At 41.8% G+C, this 21,828-nt stretch overlaps 1 protein-coding gene across 1 annotated transcript in view; it reads left to right on the top strand.

Moving 5' to 3' along the window:
* Window positions 1-21,828, top strand: part of MED12L (mediator complex subunit 12L) — a 320,591-nt gene that overhangs the window by 54,737 nt on the left and 244,026 nt on the right. The window contains exons 6-9 of the mRNA XM_045903552.3: window positions 13,295-13,464; window positions 15,849-15,959; window positions 16,997-17,266; window positions 21,295-21,444. Coding sequence (XP_045759508.1) covers window positions 13,295-13,464; window positions 15,849-15,959; window positions 16,997-17,266; window positions 21,295-21,444 — 701 coding nt within the window. The remainder of the gene's footprint in view (window positions 1-13,294; window positions 13,465-15,848; window positions 15,960-16,996; window positions 17,267-21,294; window positions 21,445-21,828) is intronic.

Here is a 21,828-nt window from a genome sequence, read left to right as displayed (position 1 = left end):
GCAGTACATAATTACCTGTAATCATACAGGAAATGATGGGAGATGAAAAATTAGGGAAAGTTTTCTGAAGGAGTGAAATATGAGCCGGGCCTTAAAGAAGTCTAGCCTTCTAAGTAAAAATTAGGAAAGTTTTTGTTTTTTATTGCGTCTTCAAATGTATTTCTTGGTCTTAGATAATTGTCTTCCTTCCTGGCAAGCTGGGAGCAAACAAGTTAGGTTTCTAGATCTGTGTACTGTATTTGCTTCGTCTTTTCTGCTGTCATTTCTTTTGGTTTTGTTGGTTTGGGGGAATTACCTAGTCTTGGATTTACTGTTAAGAACCCATTGCCACTCAGCAGTTTCTCTGTTTTCTAGTCAGTTTTGATACTGATTCCTGCTTGAAATAACTAATCATCTTCTATGAGAAAATGCTAATCAGAATTCCAGTTTAATTAATATTGTAGTTCTTTGTTCTTTTTTTAAAGATTTTATTTATTTATTTGAGAGAGAGAATGAGAGAGAGAGAGAGCATGAGGGGGGGAGGGTCAGAGGGAGAAGCAGACTCCCTGCTGAGCACGGAGCCCGATATGGGACCCGATCCCGGGACTCCAGGATCATGACCTGAGCCGAAGGCAGTCGCTTAACCAACTGAGCCACCTAGGTGCCCAATATTGTAGTTCTTTGTTCTTCATAGCTATTGGTTCATGCATGTACATTTACAATGTACATGCATGTTAGAATGTATTATGCAACAAAAATATCTTTTAGAAGTTTTTGTAGTTTACAGACTGATAACCTGTATTTTCATTTGGGGCACTCCTCATGAAATCTTCCCAGGTAGTTGGGTATCTTCAGCTTACAAATTAGGGTAAGAAAATCCAGGGCAAGTGGGAAAACTAGAAATTCTATCCTGGACTTCTGGTTCTGGGTCTTGTTTGCTTTACAGAATTTCCAAGCTGCTCATATGGATTGAGGGGTGACTGTGGAGCTGGGGTGGGGAGTGGTGTTGGGGTGAGGTGTGAAGGTGCTTCAGAAGGCTCATCGTTTAATGAGTTTTTATTTGTTGTGCATCTTGCAGGTTGATTGCTTAAAGCATAATGGAATTTTAAGAAAAAACAGCTTGTGTGAGATGAAAATTTTTTTTTTAGTAGCTTATCCATAAGACACAGTATTCAAAGAGGATAGTAAAGTCTCTCACAGCACTGTTGTTCCCCACACTGTTTCCCAGCTGTCACATCATACACTTCCAAGGGAATTGTTACTAGTTGCTTGTGTATCTTCTGAAATATATTTGTATGTATGTCCTTAATGTATGTTCTTATGTTCCTTTAAGAAAATCTGTGCCTGTTCATACTGGGCATATAGTGGCCCTGTTCTTTTAAAGTGTTCCAGGCTACTAACTTTGTAATGACTTACGAAAGCTAGATCTTTTTGTGTTTTGCAATCCGCACTGGAATGTTAATTCCATAATGAATAGAAACGCTCTTTTCTTTTCTTTCTCTCTCTCTCTCTCTTTTTTTTTTAAGACATTAAGTTTCAGAGTCATTTTCAGATGAAGTATATATAGTCTTTCAAATGAAATCCCTGGAATCAAGTGGCTCTAAATTCGTTTCAGCTCACCATTATCTGGGAGTGAAGGGATATCTGGAATATATTGACAGGATAGAAAACATTAAGTCCAGGGTCAGTAAATTACCCGTTGGAGTGTCTTTGTGAAAGTAACACAGCTAAAGTGAATAGATTTTGTTAAATGAATATATCATGCATCAGTCTTTGGTCTCCAGAAAAATAAGACCAGGTGAGTTCTGGAGGAGAGGATTAATAGGGTTGGGTCTGCTTGGTCTGTGCCATGTGTAAGCATATTTATGTTTTAGAGCTTTTTGGTCTAGAGGTACTTTACATGGTTATTTGGCAATATGATGTCTGTAGTTTTTGTATTTGTGCTCTAATGAAAGACTCTCACCTGTCTAAAGCTTGTTCAGAAGTACAGACTTCACGGCAACTGCATTTAAGACTTAAGTAGTCAACGTGGTGCTTTTACTGCAGAGACTTGACTCCAGCCAAGCTGATCACGGAACTAAATTCCAATGCAAAGTGCACAAAGAAAATGTAGTTTATCTTGCTCCGTAAATGATCAGGGCTTTCCACCACTTCCTTGTTAGCAGAAGCTGGGAGTGGAGTGATGATAATGAAATGTCCTGTGTAATAATTTAAGTAGTTCTGATGCCTCCACTGTGTTGGCAGCGAACATCTTTCTCCAGTCACCTCCCTTTCTCCTCCCACCCAGGTCCTTGGGGAGCCATCCCTTTACGTGTGAAGCTTTAGTTGTGCACAGAGGTATGTTCTCTATGTAGGGAAGGACAGCTGTGGTTTCCTCACAGAGTCCGTTGTGTTGCTGTAGCTTTCCTCCCCTGGGGCAATAAAACTCCAGGCTTGGTCTCAGATGTGTAAGGCTGTGGGGACCTGTCTTAAGGGGTTAATTAAATGCACCAGATTAATACTTGTAAAAATAATGTGCCTGTTACTCCATGTTAGGAACTCCATGTTAGGAATATCTCACCATGGCCAAGGTTGCTACTCATTCAGGTATATGCAGGAATCTGAAAAGCTTCGCGAAACCTACTGTATGATAATCACAGCATTAATTTCAGACAGCTCTCTCACGCCCCTGAGAAGGAGTTGAGCCTGTTGGGGCAGACATTTTGTATGTGCCCGTCTGTTAGGAGGAAACCTCTGAAGCTGTCCTTGTGCCGAGAAGTTAGTGGGGTGATTGATGTGTTGAATAAGAAAGTCTTGTTCTAGGGGCTAAAATTGGATTCTGTGGTTGCCAAGAGCCTTGGCTTCAGATGCTGGTATGGGGCTGATAGGGAAAAAGGACCACTGGAAAAATCCCTAAATGCAACAGTTAGCATTGTATACATCAGCATGGAAACAAACTGGAGACCTGACAGCCAAAGGGCCAAACCAAGGAAGGTGTCAAATGCTCTTCTCAGGTATGAGATACTCCCCAGCACCTACGATGAAGAAAGGCATGGTTAGGAGTTGACTTGCTTCCTAGGGATGCAATTCTTGCTCCTACCAGCCCTCCCCTGTCAGCCCCTCTTCCTCCTTTCCCTGCCCGAGACCTTGCCACCCATTTCCTTTGTTGGCCAGTCTGTTCTCTTTTTACCCTGAAATCCCTAAGCATTAACTGTCTGTCACACAACTGTGCAGTTATTTATATATTGCCTTGTAATGGTCCTTATCTTTTTTGGAGTATTGCCCATCCTTCCTTGAACTTCAGAGAGGAAGGAAGTTCTGTCCATTTTCCTTTAGCTCACGCCCACCCTGACTGACACCCATAGACTTTTCCACAGCAGCCAATCCTCCTTACCTGTCTTCTTTGCCTCGGCCAGTGAGATCCTACTTTCACCTAAGGTGACTTCCTTCCTATGTGTGGGCTCCTGCCTGCCTGGGCCTGGAAATCATGTATGTTTGCTTTCTCCTGGGCATGCACCATAGTTCTAATAAGCATGTTATATATCTCACTTAATTCTCAAAATAACCCTATAGTCTCAGTACACTTATCAGCCCTGTGTTATAGACAAGTAACCGAGGCACCTGGAGGTTGAGTGACTTGCTCAAGATCCCCAAACTGGCAAGTGACTGGGACTGGGACAGGAACCATGTCATCTGACTTCACAGCCTATGCTCTTCACCACCACCAAGCGAGTTAACATATGCTGGGAGCTTAGACGGGGCGGGCTGGGTATCCAGTGAGGGCACAACCAGTACCCCAACTGTGCAGAATAAACCTACCTATCCCTGTGTCTGTGGGTACTTCTGTTGTCATAATCACATTCTTTAAGGCATTGAAATCACAGAAGATAACGGTCCCCATACCTGTGTCTTTACCCTGACCCTTTTTCTGAGTGTCAGACCTGTGTAGCCACCCCTTGGACATGTTTTCCCATGACACCTCTCTGACACCTAAAATTCAAGTGTTGAACTCAGAAACCCCGGTAAGATCAATGGATTGTGCCAGTATCCTGGTTGTGATATTGTACTGTAGTTTTGCAAGATGTTAGCATCTGGGGAAGGTGGGTAAAGGATACGTCAGATCTTTGTGTAATATTTGTTAAAACTGTACAAAGTTGAATTAAAAAGTTAATAAAAACAGACTGAAGTCAGCCCCTTCCCCTGCGCAGTCTCCCAATTTCACATCTCAGTCGATGGCACCAGGATCGGCTCAACCACCCCGCTGAGAAATCCAGAAGCTGCCTTGCCCCTCTCTTTCCTTCTCTCCGGTATCAGATTGGTTACCATTTTGCCTGTGTCTTCTTTGTTCCTTCCTTGCTCATCTCCCTACTGAACTTCATAGTCCTCTTTTATTTTGTCTCCCTTACAACTATCTAAGAGGGTCTTAATTTACATATCTGATCTTATGATTCCTTTGCTTAAAATCCTTCAGCAGCTTTTAATCATTTGTGATGAAAGACCAAACTCCATAGCTTGTCACTGCCAGGGTCAGAGTCATCTGGGCTGCCGGTTATTAATGCAGACTTCAGGGGTTGCAATCTCTGGAGTCGGACCTATAGCTGTGTGTTTAACCAGCGCCCTCTGGTGGTCATTTCATGCACTAGCGCTTGAGGACCTCAGGCCTGGGCCACCTACCTAGCCTCACCGGCCCTTTCTCCCTCTGCCTTTCTGGCGCCCTCATTACCTGGCACGTTGCACACTGCCGTTTGTGTGTGTGGAACTCCTTTGAACCATCCCTCAAGACTTGGCTACAGTGTCCGCTTGCTTCCTCACCTGTGTCCCGTGGTGTGTCGGAGCGCTTAATCTCACTGCTGTCAATCTCTGTGTCCCTGTGTGTCTCCCCGACTCAAGGATGAATTGCCCCAGGTCAGGGCTGCTTTCTCTTCACTGTTTGTAGCCTCAGACCCCAAGGGGAGCTTCTGGCCCAGGGTCGGCATTTAACGTTTGCAGCTAAATGGTTTTATTCTATCTTGACTAGTCACCTTGTTCTTACAGTTAAGAGTACTTAATATCATTGCTCAGTGGTATTAATAAAACCAGAGAGAAATAGCTTCTTAAAGATAACAGTAAAATTACTCATCCAGACAAAAACAGGTATTGGGTATTTGCCACGAAACACCAGTATTCTACAGGTAATTCTGTGTTAGAAGAGAACTTTTTTAAAGCGTGAAAAAAATGTCATACTTTATCACCACAGCATTTCTACGGTCTCTCCCCTGCTGCCATCCCCCCCCACCCCCCCGTTTTTCCTGCTCTCCAGCCAGAGGGCCTGATTTCACCAACTGACCATTCAGCAGAACACAACATTCCAGCCATTGGGCTGACTCTGTCAATCTCATGTCGCACTGAGACAGCGGGTTTCATTTGGGCTCTTCTTTATCCAGGCTGCCAATCAGCATGCTGATTCCCCCCCCATTCCCCAAGTGAATAGTGGCTGAATAGGGAATTTCAGGTTTTCTGTGAATCATTTTATAGGATACAACTGACTTTTTAAAGCCTTTTATTATGGAAGTTTCAAACATATACAGATACAGAAGAATTAAGTCCCTATTACTGTTCACCCCAGGTTTAACCATTAACACATGGACACTCTTACTTCTGCCCCTTTTCCTCCTCCCTGTTCCCACCCCCTCAAAATCATATCATCTTGCAGTGGATTACTTTTTATCAGTGTGGGATAGTCTTTTACTTCATGAAATGCAGGTGATTTCTTACTGATAGTAAAGTATTTGAAGAAAACATTTAAAAAATTATATAAAAATATAAAAAAAATTAACTGTATTGAGATATTAATATACTTTACAAGTCACTTAAAGTGTATGTTAGTGGTTAGTGTGTTCACAGAGTTGTGAAACCATGGCCCTATTTTATTTTTAAATTTTTATTAAATTTTTATTTGGGGGTGTTTGGCTTGCTCAGTCGGTGGAGCATGAGATTCTTGAACTCGGGGTTGTAAGTTCGAGCCCCATATTGGGTGTAGGGATTACTTAAAAATTAAAGTCTTAAAAAAATTTTTTTTGAGTATAGTTGACATACAGTGTTACGTTGGTTTCAGGTGTACAACATAGTGATTCAACATCTGTATACCTTCTGCTCACCACAGGTACCATCTGTTACTGTATGTTGCTATGATAATATCACTGACTGTATTCCCTGTGCTGTACCTTTTATTCCCATGACTTACTCATTCTGTAACTGGAAGCCCGTACCTCCCACGCTCCTTCTCCCATTTTGCCCATCCCCCCAGCCCTTCCCTCTGGCAGCCATCATTTTGTTCTCTGCATTTATAGGTCTGATTCTGCTTTTTGTTAATTCATTTGTTTTTTAAGATTTCACACGTGTGAAATCATAAGGTATTTGTCTCTCTCAGTCTTACTTCGCTTTACCACACTACCCTCTAAGTCCATCCGTGTTGCAGATGGCAAGATCTCATCTGTTTTTACAGCTGGGTAATATCTATTGTATATATTTACACAACATCTTTATCCATTCATCTCTTGGTGGACACTTGGGTTGCTTCCAGAATTTGTGACTAGTGCTGCAATAAACATAGGGGTGCATATATCTTTTCAAATTAGTGTTTTTGTATTTGTTGGGTAAGTACCCAGAGGTGGAATTACTGGATCGTAGGGTAATTCTATTTTTAATTTTTTGAGGAACCTCCACACTGTTTTCCACAGTGGCTGCATCAATTTACATTCCCACCAGTAGAGCAAGAGGGTTTCTTTTTCTCCACATCCTTGCTAACACTTGTTGTTTCTTGTGTTTTTGATTCTAGCCATTCTGACAGGTGTGAAGTGATGGCTCATTGTGGTTTTGATTTGCATTTCCCTGATTATGAGTGATGCTGAGCATCTTTTCATGTGTCTGTTGATCATCTTTATGTCTTCTTGAGAAATATCTATTTATATTCTCTGCCCATTTTTAAATCAGATTTTTTTTTTTTTGCTGTTGAGTTGTGTAAGTTTTTTGTTTCTTTTGGATACTACCCCTTTATCAGATATGTCACTTGCTAATATCTTCTCCTATTCCATAGGTTGTCTTTTTGATTTGTTGATGGTTTCCTTTGCTGTGCAGAAGCTTTTTATTTTGATGAAGTCCCAATAGTTTATTTTTGCTTTTGTTTCCCTTGCCTCAGGGAACCTATCTAAAAAAAATGTTGCTATAGCCGATGTCAAAGAGATTACTGCCTGTGTTCTCTTCTAAGAGTTTTATGGTTTTAGGTCTCCTGTTTAGGTCTTTAATCCATTTTGAGTTTATTTTGTGTGTGGTGTTAGAAGTGTTCCAGTTTCATACTTTTGCATGTAGCTGTCCAGTTTTACCAGATCATTTATTGAAGAGATTATCTTTTCCCTGTTGTGTACTCCTTTTTTTTTTTTTTTTTTTTAAGATTTTATTTATGTATTTGAGAGAAAGAGAGAAAGCACAAGCAGGGTGAGGGGCAGGTGGAGAGGGAGAAGCAGGCTCCCCACTGAGCAGGGAGCCCCACACAGGGCTTGATCCTAGGACCCTGGGATCATGACCTGGGCTGAAAGCAGCTGCTTAACCATCTGAGCCACCCAGGTGCCCCTCCTATTGTGTACTCTTGCCATGGCCACATTTTAGAACATTTTTATTACCCTTAAATCCTGTACCCATTACTAGTTGCTCCCCATTTACCCTAACTTCCCCTCTGCTTTAGGTAATGTAAATCTAGATTTGCCTGTTCTCAACATTTCATATAAATACGTGGTCCTTTGAAGCTGCCTTCTTGCAGTTAGCATAATGTTTTCAGGGTTCATCCATGCTGAGGTATGAGTCAGTAGTTCCATTCATTTCTTCTCATGACCAAATGGTATTCCGTTGTGTACATATAACGTATTTTATTTATCCATTCACCAGTTGATGGGCATTTGGATTGCTTTCACTTTTTGGCTATTGTGAATCATGCTGCTATGAACATTGGTTTATAAATCTTTGTGTGGACATGTGCTTTCATTTATTTTGGGAATATAACTAGTTGTGGGATTGATGGGTTTTATGGTAACTCTATGTTTAACTTTTTTTTTTTTAAGGATTTTATTTTTTTGAGAGAGAGAGTGAGAGCAGGGGGAGGGACAAAGGGAGAGGGAGAAGCAGGCCTCCCGCAGAGCAGGGAGCCTGATGTGTGACTTGATCCCAGGACCCTGGGATCATGACCTGAGCCAAAGGCAGACACTTAACCGACTGAGCCACCCAGGCGCCCCTACGTTTAACTTTTTGAAGAAATGCGAAACTGTTTTCCACAGTGGCTATATCATTTTACATTCCCACCAGCAATACATGAAGATTCTAGTTCATACACATCCTCAACGCTACTTGTTACTATTTGTCTTTTTGTTTATAACTGCCCTAGTGGTATCTATTTTCCTGGTAGCTAATGATGTTGAGCATCTTTTCATCTGCTTATTGGCCATTTGTTTATCTTCTTGGAGAAATGTCTGTTCAGATCATTTGCCCATTTTTTATTATCAAGTTGTAATAGTTCCTTATATATTCTAGATCCAGGTCTCTTATCAGATGCATGATTTGCAAATATTTTCTTCCAATTTGTAGGTTGTCTTTCCGCTTTATTGATGGCGTCCTTTGATCAAGAAAGCATTTTAACAACAACAAAAAAAAAAGTGAGAAAAATGGTGGAAAATCTTCCAATCATTCTTACTGTGTATTTAGAGGTGGAATGTGCTTGTGTCTTGCATGCACTGAAGTGTTTTCTCCCCACCTTTCAGTCTGCACCAAAGTCAGGCTGATGAAATCCTCTACGTCTTACAGTTCTGAGAAGCAGCCTGCTCTCCCTGTGGAGAGGCAAGAATTTTTATTATAGTGGTGTACCTAGGAAGAATTTTCTAGGATATAGGTTTCTCCTTCAAGGAGACTGTCCTCTTTGACTAAAGTTCTTTATCAAGTGGATCACCTTAAAAATGTGCACCTAACTCTCTGGGACTGGTGGAAGTTTTTAAACAATCTCTATTGGATTTATTTTACAGAGTGAGTTCCCGCTTGCTTTGATATCAGAGGAAAGACTTTGGCTGGGAAAATGAGCCTCACAAAATTAAAGGACACACATATATATTTATTGGAAGTTTATTAAAGAGAATTGAAAGTTCACTCTTTGCACAGGCCTTTGTAGTGCATTGACTAGCAGTGCTTCTAGTTGCATTGGCTATAATAAAGACAGAGCATGCTAGAGAGGGAATTCGGCATTTCCTAGATGGTGTTTGAAAGCTGGGTGTGCAGTGATGAGTTTAAACTAGAAAGCAAAGATGTTTGTAGGAAGATTTGAGAGGCAGAGTAATTGGGGAGTGACTTGATTTAGTGGTTATTTTGGGAGCATCTTACAGTGTATTGATTCAAGCCAATACTTAGATGTTGGCTATGTAAGGCATAGTTTTATGGAGATGAAAGAGAGGTTGAAAGAGGCAATTGTGATATATCCGAGGGAGAGCCCCTTTAGGTGGTGGGTTGGTGTCCAGAGACCAAAGAAGGCTACATATTCGATTTGACATTTGAATTGGGTCCAGAAAAATGCTCACAGGTGAACACAGGCGAGTAGAGAAGGTATGGTAGATAAAGAGCATTATAGGCCCGAGAAAGAGAGAGCAGCAACTGTAGGGAGAGAAAGCAACCGTAGCTACTTAATGGTAGGTAGTATTTGAAATGATTTTAAGTCCTAACTAAGGAATTTGGCCTTAATTCATGAAGGATTGCAGATCCATTGAAGGTTTTGGAATCATGAAACTGACGTGGATTGATTTCATAAATACTTATCCAGAGCATTATGTTAGGCATTGGCAGCTCGCTGCAGCAGAGGCAGGGTCTAAGATCAGTGACAACAGGCGCTGTCCTCTGACAGTCAAGATCGAACGGGAGAGTTTTCAAAAAACTCTTCATCCCGATCATGTGGTGATGATAGCTACCACATGTTGATCAGTTTCTGCATTGCATGCATCATGCTAAGTAACTCATCCTTACAGTAACTCTGTGTGTGTGTGTGTGTGTGTGTGAGAGAGAGAGAGAGAGAGAGAGAGAGATTCCTATTGCAGAGGAGGAAATTGAAACTTAGCAGAAGTTAGACACCATTTTTCACATCACACAGCCGAGTAGCAGAATGAGAATTTGCACCAGGGCCATCCTATTCCGAAGTTCATTCTACCAAAATCACTAAATGCAGCCCTGTGTTGTTCTCTACTCACGTCTCCTGGCCAGGGTACCTTCTCCTTGAGCCCCACTGCACTTGGCATGCTCTGTGTTTGCCCCCAGGGTGGATGTTACTTCCCTACTGGGCTCCTCCCAGTTTTCTTTTTAATACTGCAGGTATTCTAGGCCCAGGAGGATCATCTTTAATGTAACTTGGCACATCTCTGTTCTCACCTTTATGTGTTTATCGATTTATGTGTTTTCATGTACTAGAGTGGGGCATCTCACACCGGGTGGTGTACTTCAGGTCTAGCTGTGGGGCCTTGCATAAGCCTGCTGTGCCTGGATCTAGACAGTGCTAGATTGAGCTGCATGAAGTCTGAAACCCCTTCTGTCTTGGGGGGTTAGGCAGTAGTGACCAGAGGATTCAGGGAGCTAGGGGGAGTTTTGTCAAAGGGACCAGTCATTCTTTTCAGTCCTGGCCCCCTGACGCCACTCTCAGTCATGTTTATGTGCATAAATTATCTGGTCATCTGCCTTCATGGCCCTGAAGTTCTCAGTATCAATGAACTACAAATGATGTGGCTGTATCCTCAGAGCTGCTTGAATGTAGAGCGGCGCCACCTGCAGAGTGGCCTCCTTGATCATGGTCTGCATTTTTTCCACCTTTGAATATTCCCCTCATCCCCACCATCTTCCCTATGATTCCTCTTTTCTTTTCATCACCTGAAACTGGGCCCCTTGCTCCAGACCAGTTAAATCAGGATCTGGCGAGAGGGGCTGAAGCGACTGGCTGAAACTCCCCTGGGTCCTGCCACTGCTGTCCCCAGGGCTCAGCTTCATTCTCAGCCGTAACTAAGCGGGGGTGGGGGGGTGGGTGGGGGGGTGGTCAGTGAATCCAAATAATCAAGGGGTAGAGTACTGGTGGCCATTTGCAATTTTCTGTTTTTAATTTTTTTAAAAGATTTATTTATTTGACAGAGACATAGCGAGAGAGGGAACACAAGCAGGGGGAGTGGGAGAAGGGAGAAACAGGCTTCCCGCAGAGCAGGGAACTTGATGCGGAGCTTGATCCCAGGACCCTGGGATCATGACCTGAGCCGAAGGCAGACGCTTAACTGACTGAGCCACCCAGGTGCCCCTCTGTTTTTAATTTTTAATAAAAATTTTGTGTGCATCCTAATTTTTCAAACTAATCCTCTCTAGACTGTCTTATGTCCCAGACCTCTGAATCTCCCTGATTGATATAATTTAATGCCAGTTAGAATTAAAACACACTACTAAGAGGGCTACATTTGCATTCCATTTGAATCCCCAAAGGCATTCAGATTGTGGAATGTCCTATTCAGCATATTTTTTTAAAGAAATGCATATGTTTATATAAACATTCCAGCACATATAAAGGAAAAAAAAACCTGAAAAGACAAATATTAAAATATTTAATTATGAGTGAGGAGATTACAGATGTTTTTCTTTTCATATCTGCATTGTACATTTTCTGTAGTGAACATATATTTCTTCCATATTTTAAGAAACAATCTTAAGAAAATATACCCTGGACAAAGTAGGGGTGTGTGAATGTGTGTGTTATTTTTAGCTCCTGAGGCTAAAATATTCTGTGCGGTATTGAGGATGGTACCATACTGAGAGTGAGTTAATAGCAAGGCTTGGCACACAAAAGCTAGGATTTGGATCCTTGTTATTTTTGTTTTTGCTTATTATAGCTAAGCTAAACTTGTCCCATCTGATGGTTGGCATTTTGTTTTGTTAAACAAGTGTCATGAGACTATTAGTCCATAAAGTGGGCACCAGAAGATGATGACACTGATAATTTACTGTCATGTTTTTAATGGCGATAGATTAATTTTAATGATAATATCTGTTATTGGTGGTGCTTTCTGAAGAACAATATTAGGAACAGAATGTTGACCTAGTATCTGTTCATCTTTTTGCACTGGCTTGTTACTAGAGTTTAACATGTGCATTTGAATTTTGATTTTAAAAAAGACACAGTGAGGAGTAAGTGGTTCAGACCAAGACTTAACGGTAGTTCTCTCTGGGTAATGTTGTCAAGTACTTTTAAGAGTGCTTAAAAAATAAAAACAAAACCCTGAATCCCCAACAGATGTTAGGTTTTTGCTCTTACTTTTGTCAAAATTGGTTCCTTTAAAAATAAGGTGGGAGAGCCAGTTGCCAGGATAATGGGAAAATAGCATTGTGTGGTAATGTTTCAGTAGGGTGGTTTCTTCTGAAATGCTGTTTCGCTAATCCTTGGGGAAATTTGGCTGTGAGCATGCAATTATTACATTTTTATCCACAGAATGGGCTAAAGTTGGCATCACATCCCTCATGGTTGCCAAAGGCAACACACTGATTTAATTTGTGCCCCTCTGGCAGACATTTTTGAATATTTTTAGTGATTTTTTTTTTTTTGTAATGGTACTTTTCTATTTCCTTTCCAGTCTCCTACCTTTTGTTCCTCACTACTCTTTCTGATTGAGTTCTGAGGTATCATGTGTTGGTAGAATAATTGAAGGTCCAGATGGTTGTCCAAGAGGCAGCTGTGCTGGTGTTTTAGCGGGTGTGGGGAGGGGGAGTGCAGGTCAGGATGCTGTCATGGGCCAGCCCGTGGTGAATGCCACTCCTCTTACAGACGGACAAAAATGGAACAAATCTTAATTAGGCATGTTTTAAATCCAACTTGGAGAGATGCATTTGGAGGATTTTGAATTGCTTTGGAGTAGAATTGAAATTTTTGAGGTGCTCACCTCCTCTGTTTCCTGCTTGTGGCTTTGAAATTTTTTATGCTGTTGTTAGCATAACGTGGAACATCACGAAATGCACATAACTCAAGTGCAGGCATCTCTACTCCTTCGTTAAGAGTCACAGAGACACATGGGGAGAGCTGCCTTCTCCACCCAAGAGCTGGCCAACATTCCTGTGGGGGGTGGAGGGCCGTCCACGTTGCCTTACTGGGGTGGGTGTGCTTTTTTGTACAATGCTTGCACATGCCAAAACCACTTTTCTATAATAGATGTTTGTTTTATATGTACATCCTTAAGCTAATCAGAAGGCGGGGAGAAAACGTTAATTCTTATATTCATCATGTCTAGAAATTTAGGTTTGTTTGTTTTTAATGCAGAGTGGACACAAATATCTACCAGATATCTCCGAGAGCAGCTGGCCAAGATTTCTGACTTCTACCACGTGGCTTCCAGCGCGGGGGATGGTCCTGTCCCGGTGCCACCGGATGTGGAGCAGGCCATGAAGCAGTGGGAGTACAACGAGAAGCTGGCCTTTCACATGTTCCAGGTAACCTTCTCAAGAGCCTCAAGGCCCTACATACAGCATGCTTTTAAGAAGAGAGCGAAGTCCTTACAGTTTAAGCGCTATCTTTATATGAACCAAATACATTCAGAGAAAGCAGTCTGACATTTCTCACCTTGAGTTGTATTCATGGTACCACCTTTGCCTCGAGGTGACAGCCACTGCTTCTATATATTGACCTCCAGCTTTCAATGATCTTAGCTCTTTTGATGCTGTTAATTTTTTGGTAATTTCTCTATTAAATATCCCTTCCAAACCTCTTATTTTGAAAAATTTGGATACGAGTATTCAAAAAAATATTTGTGTTGGTGCTTCCTATCTCCTCGATCTCCATTAGGGCTTAGTTTCTCCATAGAAGGGTCGTCTTAATTTGGCTCACGGACAGTTTAAAATATAGTTGGGAGGATGAGTAAGGGCACGGAGCAAGCCCTGAATGCTCTTCGGACAAGCTGATGTAAATCATATTGACCAGAAGAGGGCGCTTGTGCTATTATTTGCCTCTTCCTAGCAAGGAGGGAGAAATGTGTTGAAGTTGTATGACTAGCAGAGACTTTCACTACCTGCTATCTTGTTCAGAGAGGAAGGGGGTAAAAAGGATGTGTAGTTTCAAAATTTTCTCCTTAGAACTTTATAATTTCCAGGTTGTAAGTGACTTTTTCTAAGAGTTTAAAGTAAGCCCGGTTCTCTGGGAGGTAGCATTGTTAGTTTTAAGTCAGTTAAAAACCATCTTATAAATCCTAGTTCCATTTAGCAGAGGACTACCTTGGTACCTTCTCTGAGCCTTTATGACTTTTATTGAGCTGAGGATTTAGTCCACATCTTTGAAAAAAGGGTCTCTCAACATGCTTAATATTTTTGGAAGGATTACTTTATGTATTGGGAACACTGAAATCCGTATCTCCTTTATAGGAGGCAGTTGGGTCCTAAACAGATGAATTTAATTGGGACATTAATGTTTAAATTTAAAAGTTTATTATATTTTAATTGGCCATATTCTGAAACATGAGGAAATTGTGCAGAAATAAGGGTATGGGTAAATACACAAAAACATCTTGAGGATGGATATGACGTAGCCATTGAAAGTCATGTTTAGAAAGATTTATTTTTTTTGAACCTTACATTTGCCATCTCTTCTGCCTTAAATACAAAATTCCATTTTTTTCATTTCTTTATTAAAGTTCACATCACAGGTCTTAAAATTTTAAATTGAACTTTTTCTGTGACTAACCTTTTAACTCTTTGATTTTAAGCTTTTTAAAAATTAGAAATGAGCAACAAGTGGATACCTTTGATATCACGTCAGTGTGGTGACACTGTAATCTTTTAAATACTGAAGCTATAATTTATCAGTATATTTTCACACAAATTGTTGATAATCATGATAGTGGAGCACTGGTGATAAATAGGTATGAAAATGTTGCTAGGAATAAAGTAGGAGTTCATATTTACTACTGAGCTTGTTGCCACAGTGACCATAAAAATATGTGTCTTTCCCAGAAAACATAGCTTTTTGTTTCTGTTTTGAAGATTCTTTCATGATGTGAATCATAATACAAAACTAGAACATGACATTAAATACATATATGCGTAGACTGTCATAGAAGAATTGTGTATTTATATGAATGCATGTGTGTTTATATGAAGGTAATAGATGAAAATGTTAATGGCGCTTATGTTAAGAGGGGCTATGCCACCCCTGTGAGGCATTTTGGAAACTTGAGGTGTGTTGTTACTTTTAGTGTAGTTATGTTGGAATATGTGTACATTATTTTCTAATAAATTTTTTTCATTTCTTTATGTTAATGGTTAATTAGGACATTATATTGATTTTTAAGGTTATATTTTATACCTGGGTTATAGTGTCTGAAATTCATTTTAGGATAGAGGCAGGGGTTATTAGGAGAGCATTAGATATGATGGGATTTTCAGCTGCTTGCTGAGATGCTGGTATGATGGGGGCTTTTGTTCTTCATAATTAGCACCATTGGACAAGTTTTCTCCTGTGAGTATAAGTTCATACACCCCTGAAATCTAGCCAGGCGCTCGACATGCCCTGGGAGTCTGAAAGCTTCTGAATTTCCTTTCTCATAGGAATTAATTTTTTTCAGTTTAGAATGAAGCAGATTACCAAAAAAAGCAAAAACAACAAAAATACTCACCCCAAACCGACCACACAGAATCACACTGGGTCTTTGTTTTGTTTAGAATTTGGACTGTGATCCAGGAGACTGTATTTTTACTACAACAACAAAAATAATAATAGTAAAATTATACTTAAGCATAAGAGTTAAGAGTAATAGTGCTCTCTTTTGAATGTTAATTGGTTTTGCTTTAACGTTATCAGTGTAACTTTTCTTTGTTCATTGAAGGAAGGAATGCTAGAGAAACATGAATATTTGACATGGATCTTGGATGTTTTAGAAAAGATCAGACCAATGGATGATGATCTTCTTAAACTCTTATTACCACTAATGCTGCAGGTATAGTATGTGTGACCCTGAGCCCACTGATTTTTATGGGCAAGAAGTGAGTCTGATAAGGATGACTAAGTATGTGGATGGGGAAGAGGAAAAAAATTCTTTTTGGAATGGAAGGGAAGGATGTCTTGATGCTAGAACACATGAAGTGATCAAAAGCCAATTATTTATGTTGTCCATGTTCATAGTTTTTAACCACCTGTCTTTCTAAAGTATTCTCACCTTCCCCCCCACCCCGATTTCTCCCATCACTGAGCTAAGCAGATAGATTTTTAAATACTGTTTCCTGAATCACACAGATTTCTGTGAAAGCAAATAATCTCTTTTTTAAGGATTAGAGGGTCTTCTGTATTTTTTGATGTTCTTTGAGTCCCTGGGGCCGGGAGCTTCCTATTTTAATGATTGCTCTAAGATCTGTTAAAATTTGGATTATTTGGAGAAAATTTATTTAGAAAAAAGAAAGTTTTCTTGAAACGCTAGTACATGAACTTGATAATTGAAGCGCTATGCAAGAGTATGTAGTGAAAAGTGATTCTCTTCCTCTCCCTAGTGCCCCCCCTGGGGACTACATTGCGCTAGTGTCCTGTGTATCCTCCCTGTGACAGTCTGTGCCCATGCTGTCGTTGGAGTAACCACCGGCCAGATGTGGCTTTTGAGCCCTTAAAATGTGACAAGTGCAATATGAGATGTGCTCTTAGTGTAAAATGCACACCAGATTTCAGCTTTAGTTCAGAAAAAAAGTGTATAATATCTCATTAAATCTTTTTGTGTTGATCACCTGTTGAAATGATAGCATTTTGGATATAATGGGCTAGAGAAAAGACATTACTCTTTTTAATCTTGCCTGTTATTTTTTTTAATGGCTATTAGAAAACTTTAAGTATGTGGATTGCATTGTTTCTGTTGGATGGCACTGGTCTCTACAGTACTTTTGAAGGGTTTTTTTTTTTTTCCCTTAATGAAAAAAGTCTGTGTTAAAATAGTTGTTTCACTGACTAGCATCAGACGTGACTGAAGTCTGGTGTCCTTGTGCTTCTCAGTATTCGGACGAGTTTGTTCAGTCGGCTTACCTGTCTCGTCGTCTTGCCTACTTTTGTGCCCGGCGTCTTGCCTTGCTGCTGAGCGATAGTCCCAGCCTCCTTGCTGTGCACTCGCCCCACATGATGATAGGACCAAACAACTCAAGCATCGGGGCCCCCAGCCCTGGACCCCCTGGCCCCGTCATGAGTCCCGTGCAGCTGGCCTTCTCAGACTTCCTGTCCTGTGCACAGCATGGCCCCCTGGTTTATGGACTTAGTTGTATGCTGCAGGTAAGTCCCTGGCCCTTGCTATTTTCTGTTACAATTCAGTGTAGGAAACAACGGAGTTGAGAATCGCACCTTCAACTTTCACATCACACTCCGGTTTCTTCCTCACCCAAGTAATTGACAAAGTGACATCTCATGTTTTTATTTCTCTGTGGAAGATCTGTTACTTCTGTGTAGAAGAAAGTTACTGTAGTCGTCCTTCAGTATGCCATGCAGCAGTTCAATGATAAAACCCTCAGGGAACCCAGAGAATAAGTCTGCTATATCACTTCTCTTCTAGAAAGAGCTCCATTGTTCCTCCATGCAGCGTTCCGTAGCTTCCACAGCCCGCATCTTAGTTGGTTGCCATCCTTCTCTGTTTCTTTAAAATCCAGGTAACTTATCAGGCTCTGTTCCTCTGCCAAGCATCACTGCTTGTGCGGTCCTTGAGTGTCCAGTAGCATGTAGGCCACTGGGCTGATACTGTCAGGAATGAGATCCAGCCCTGTCCTCGAGGAGCTCCCAGCTTATGTTCAGGTCACGTTTCTTGGGCTCTTACTGTGTCCTTCGGCTTCGGGGCAGGGCTGGCCATAAAGACATACTCTTCACTCTGGTAGCGTTTATTGTCTTGTGGGGAAGACAGGCTTGTAAATGGACAGTGTCCGTATACCGTTGGCAAAGGCTGATGGAAGATGCACAGGGAACTAAGGGAGCTGAGCAGCGGAACTTCAGTTCAACCCAGAATTCAGAGAGGCTTTCTGAAGGAAGTGGCCCTGACTAGTGCTTATTATAATAGGAGGGTTTTTTTTTTATATAAAAGGTGCTAAAAACGGTTGGTTGAGGGAACAGCGTGAGAAAAGGGCCAGAAGGTCTATTAGTCATTGTGTGTGCCTGTTGGTATTAATGGAACATAAAGCATAAAGCCTGTTGAAGGGTCAGGGCATAGAAGATTTCCTATGTGTCTTATGATTGGGATGCCATTGCAGGGTTTTAGGCAGGGAAATGACATGGTCGGTTGTGTGGTTTAGTTAGATTGTTTTGGCCACAGTAGAGGGAAGAATTGTGGGAGTGGTGAGGTGGGGGAGTGGAGAGAGAGACAAGGCCAGGAAGTCAGTTTGGGAGAGTCTAGGTAAGTTCGTGTTTGGACTATGTTGAGTTATTTTATCCCTTAGGTCACTAAATGGATATGTTTAAGAGGTTATTACATGTCTCATTCTGAAGTTGAGGAGACAACCGGCCAGATGTGTGGATTTGAATCACTCAGGGTCACTAGGTTCACCCAAACCTCCAGAGGGGGTGAGATTACTCAAAGAGTTAGCAGTGAGACGCGACCTGTGGACCCCGGGGGGCCTGAGTGGCTGAGAGGTGGCAGAAGGGAAGTCCATGGAGGTGGCCATGAAAGTGTGGCCAGACTGGAGAGAACAGAAAGTGGAGAGTGCTGTTATAGAGACAGGGACAGTGAGAATAAAAATAGGATTATTAGGATTCTTTTTTTTTTTTTTTTTAAGATTTTTATTTGAGAGAGAGAGCATGAGCATGGGGGAGGGGCAGAGGGAGAGGGAGAAGCAGACTCCCCACTGAGCAGAGGGCTCAACATGGGGCTCAGTCCCAGGACTCTGGAATCGTGCTCTGAGCCAAAGGCAGACGCTTAACTGACTGAGCCACCCAGGCGCCCCGGGATTGTTATGATTCTGTTACAATCCTAGTAATAGCATTTATTGTGTTCTAAGCACTGTTGTAAATTGCAACCTGTATTAAGTCATTTAGTTCTCAGAACCATCCTGTGGGATTGGAACCAGAATTATTGCTGCAGCATTAATGATGAAATGGTGTAGGTCACACAGCAAGCAAGTGGCAAAGTTGGAGTTCACACCCAGAAGTCTGAATCCAGAGTCTACACCGCCGTGCTAAGCTGCTTCTCTAGGTACTGCGGGAAGTTTCCAATTTTGGAGTTAGTAGTGGGCAGTGCCCAGCGGTTTGGGGAAGTCTGGTAAGAAGATGGCTGGATTGTCTTTGGGAAGACTGTGGTCTCTGATGATCAGTTGAGTGGTGGATGAGAAGTCATATGGAGGTGGGTTGAGGAGCGATGAAGAATAGGGAGAAATAATGCTACCTGTTCTTTGGAGAAACATGTCTGTGAAGGGAAGAGAGAGATTGCTGCTAGGCGAGTGGAGAGTTTTAAAAGGTTTTGTTTTCTGAGGCGAGGGTAATCTAGTAGGTAGAGAGAACAGGAGAAGCGGGTTGTTTGAGAGATCAGCACCTTGGATATTGGAGGCTTTGGAATTCAGAACACTGGGAAGAGTGCCATCATGGACAGGAGACGAGACCCCCCCCGCCCCGCTCACACACAGGAGGAGGGAGCTGGGGATGTGGACCAGTGGAGGCAGATACATTGGTGGGGCTCAGGGATTTGACATTCCTCACATCTGCCATCTGCTTTCCACCAGACGTCCCCTACACCTCAGAATCTAGTTTTCTTAATACTTAATTTTGCATTTTAGAGAAAAGGAAATACTGCATTCCCTCTCTAATAAGCTCACAGTCTGTTGTCAAGTGGCACCACAGCATGATGGTTAAGACCTGTTTTTTAAAGAATCATTGCAGACCTGACTTTAGCCTCTCCTCTGCCACTGACTAACTCGAACCTTGAGCCTCTGTTTCTTGGGCGTGAGGGGAATGGTGACAGTTCCTACTTCATTACCACACAGAGTTCGGGTTGCGATGACTGAAAGCTTCCAGGGCAGCGCACAGTACAGAGTAAAGACTTAATTACGCTGGAGCCATAATATTTCGTCTCCATTTAGGAGGCAGCAGGGTTAGCATAGTGGTTCCAAGCATGTGTGCTGAAATCAGTTTGGCTGGTTACTAAATTTCCTCTGTGGCTCATGTTCCTCTTTGGTACAATTGGAGAATAGCACTACCTCCCTGATGGGGTTGCTGTGACCTGTGAGTGAGGCGGTCCTAGAAAGTGCTTCATGCAAGCTGGTTGAGTAAAAAATGTCTTCAAGGGTCTAAGATAGGGATAGACAAACCACAACCTGGAGGCCAAGTCCAGCCCAGGAGCTAAGAATATATTTTATATTTTCAGTGAGTTAGTAAAACAAACAAAAAAAGAATATGTGACAGAAATTAGAGGTGACACGCAAAGCTTAAAGCATTTACTGTCTGGCTTTTTATAGAAAATTTGCCACCCGCTGGTCCAGGGTTACGGCCTATCCAGCATCTATGAAGCTACTTCCTGTGTTATCTCAGAGATTATTTCTTAGATTAAAAAAAAAAAATTCCTTTTTAGATTTTATAACTTTAGAAATGACATATTCTAATTCCATCTCATTTTTCTAATTGAATGAAGAAACTGTTTTAAGTGACAATTTTTCAGTGATGATTACTGTGTTTTTATTAACTTTCCTAGGTTTTCTGTGTTGGAATGTTAGTTTATGAATTATAATACTCCTTGATTTCTCGGTAGCTGTACTCCTCCCTTTATTTATAATTCTTTTTTGGGGAGCGCCTAGGTGGCTCAGTCCATTAAGCATCTGCCTTTGGCTCAGGTCATGATCCCAGGGTCCTGGGATTGAGCCCCACATTGGGGGAGCCTGCTTCTCCCTCTCCCTCTGCCCCCCCCGCCCCTTGTGCTCACTCGCGTGCGTGCTCTCTCTGTCAAATAAATAAATAAAATCTTTAAAAAATAATTGTTTTTAAAGATTTTATTTGAGAGAGAGAGTGCACACAAGCAGGGGGAGAGGGAAAGGGAGAAGCTGAATCCCCGCGGAGCACAGAGCCCGACACAGGGCTCGATCTTAGGATACTGAGATCATGACCTGAGCTGAAGTCAGACACTTAACCAACTGAGCCACCCAGGCGTCCCTCAAATTAATAATTCTTAGTTTTGTCTTAGAACTTGAAAAGTTGAGAATGGGGTCAGCAGTCCATATTTTAAACTCACTGGTAGGAAACTATAATATCGTTATGACAAGGCATCATTTTTACTTTTAAGTTGTTGCACTTTTCTCATTCCTTTAAATATCTGGATTTTCCTGCTTCATTTCCAGACTGTCACTCTCTGTTGCCCAAGTGCCTTGGTGTGGAATTATTCCACAAACGACAATAAGAGCGCGAACCCTGGCTCGCCCCTGGATCTGCTGCAGGTGGCCCCCTCCAGCCTCCCCATGCCGGGTGGGAACACGGCTTTCAATCAGCAGGTAGACTTCCTGTTATGGTGGTTTGATGGGTGTGTTCATTCTTGAGAGGCATCACAGCATAGTGGGCCAGGTGGGTTTCAGCATCTCAGGTGCTTGGGTACCATTCCCAGCCCTGCTCCCCATCTCTCTGCGGGGCCTGGGCGAAGTATTTCACCTCTCTGAACCACAGAAGTTCATCACATTGCTCCCTTTCTTCTTTCCCTCTTGCTGGGCAGTTCTTGCAGAGCGTTCTGCCACCCAGAGGGTAGTTACGGTGGTGGTTCTAATACATGACCACAGCGCTCCTAGTTGGTCATCTGTGATATTTAGTAACTATGTTTTTATGAGTTAGTTTTATTAGTGCTGGGTTTTTTTGGTTCAGAGACTTAAGAAACTTAAACCACA

Source organism: Mirounga angustirostris, unplaced genomic scaffold, assembly GCF_029215605.1.
Source record: "Mirounga angustirostris isolate CCGP_5_RB_7025 unplaced genomic scaffold, mMirAng1.0.hap1 SCAF_1, whole genome shotgun sequence".
NCBI lineage: Eukaryota > Metazoa > Chordata > Mammalia > Carnivora > Phocidae > Mirounga > Mirounga angustirostris.
Note: the sequence above shows the minus strand (reverse complement) of the source record. Positions and strands in the feature narration are given on the sequence as shown.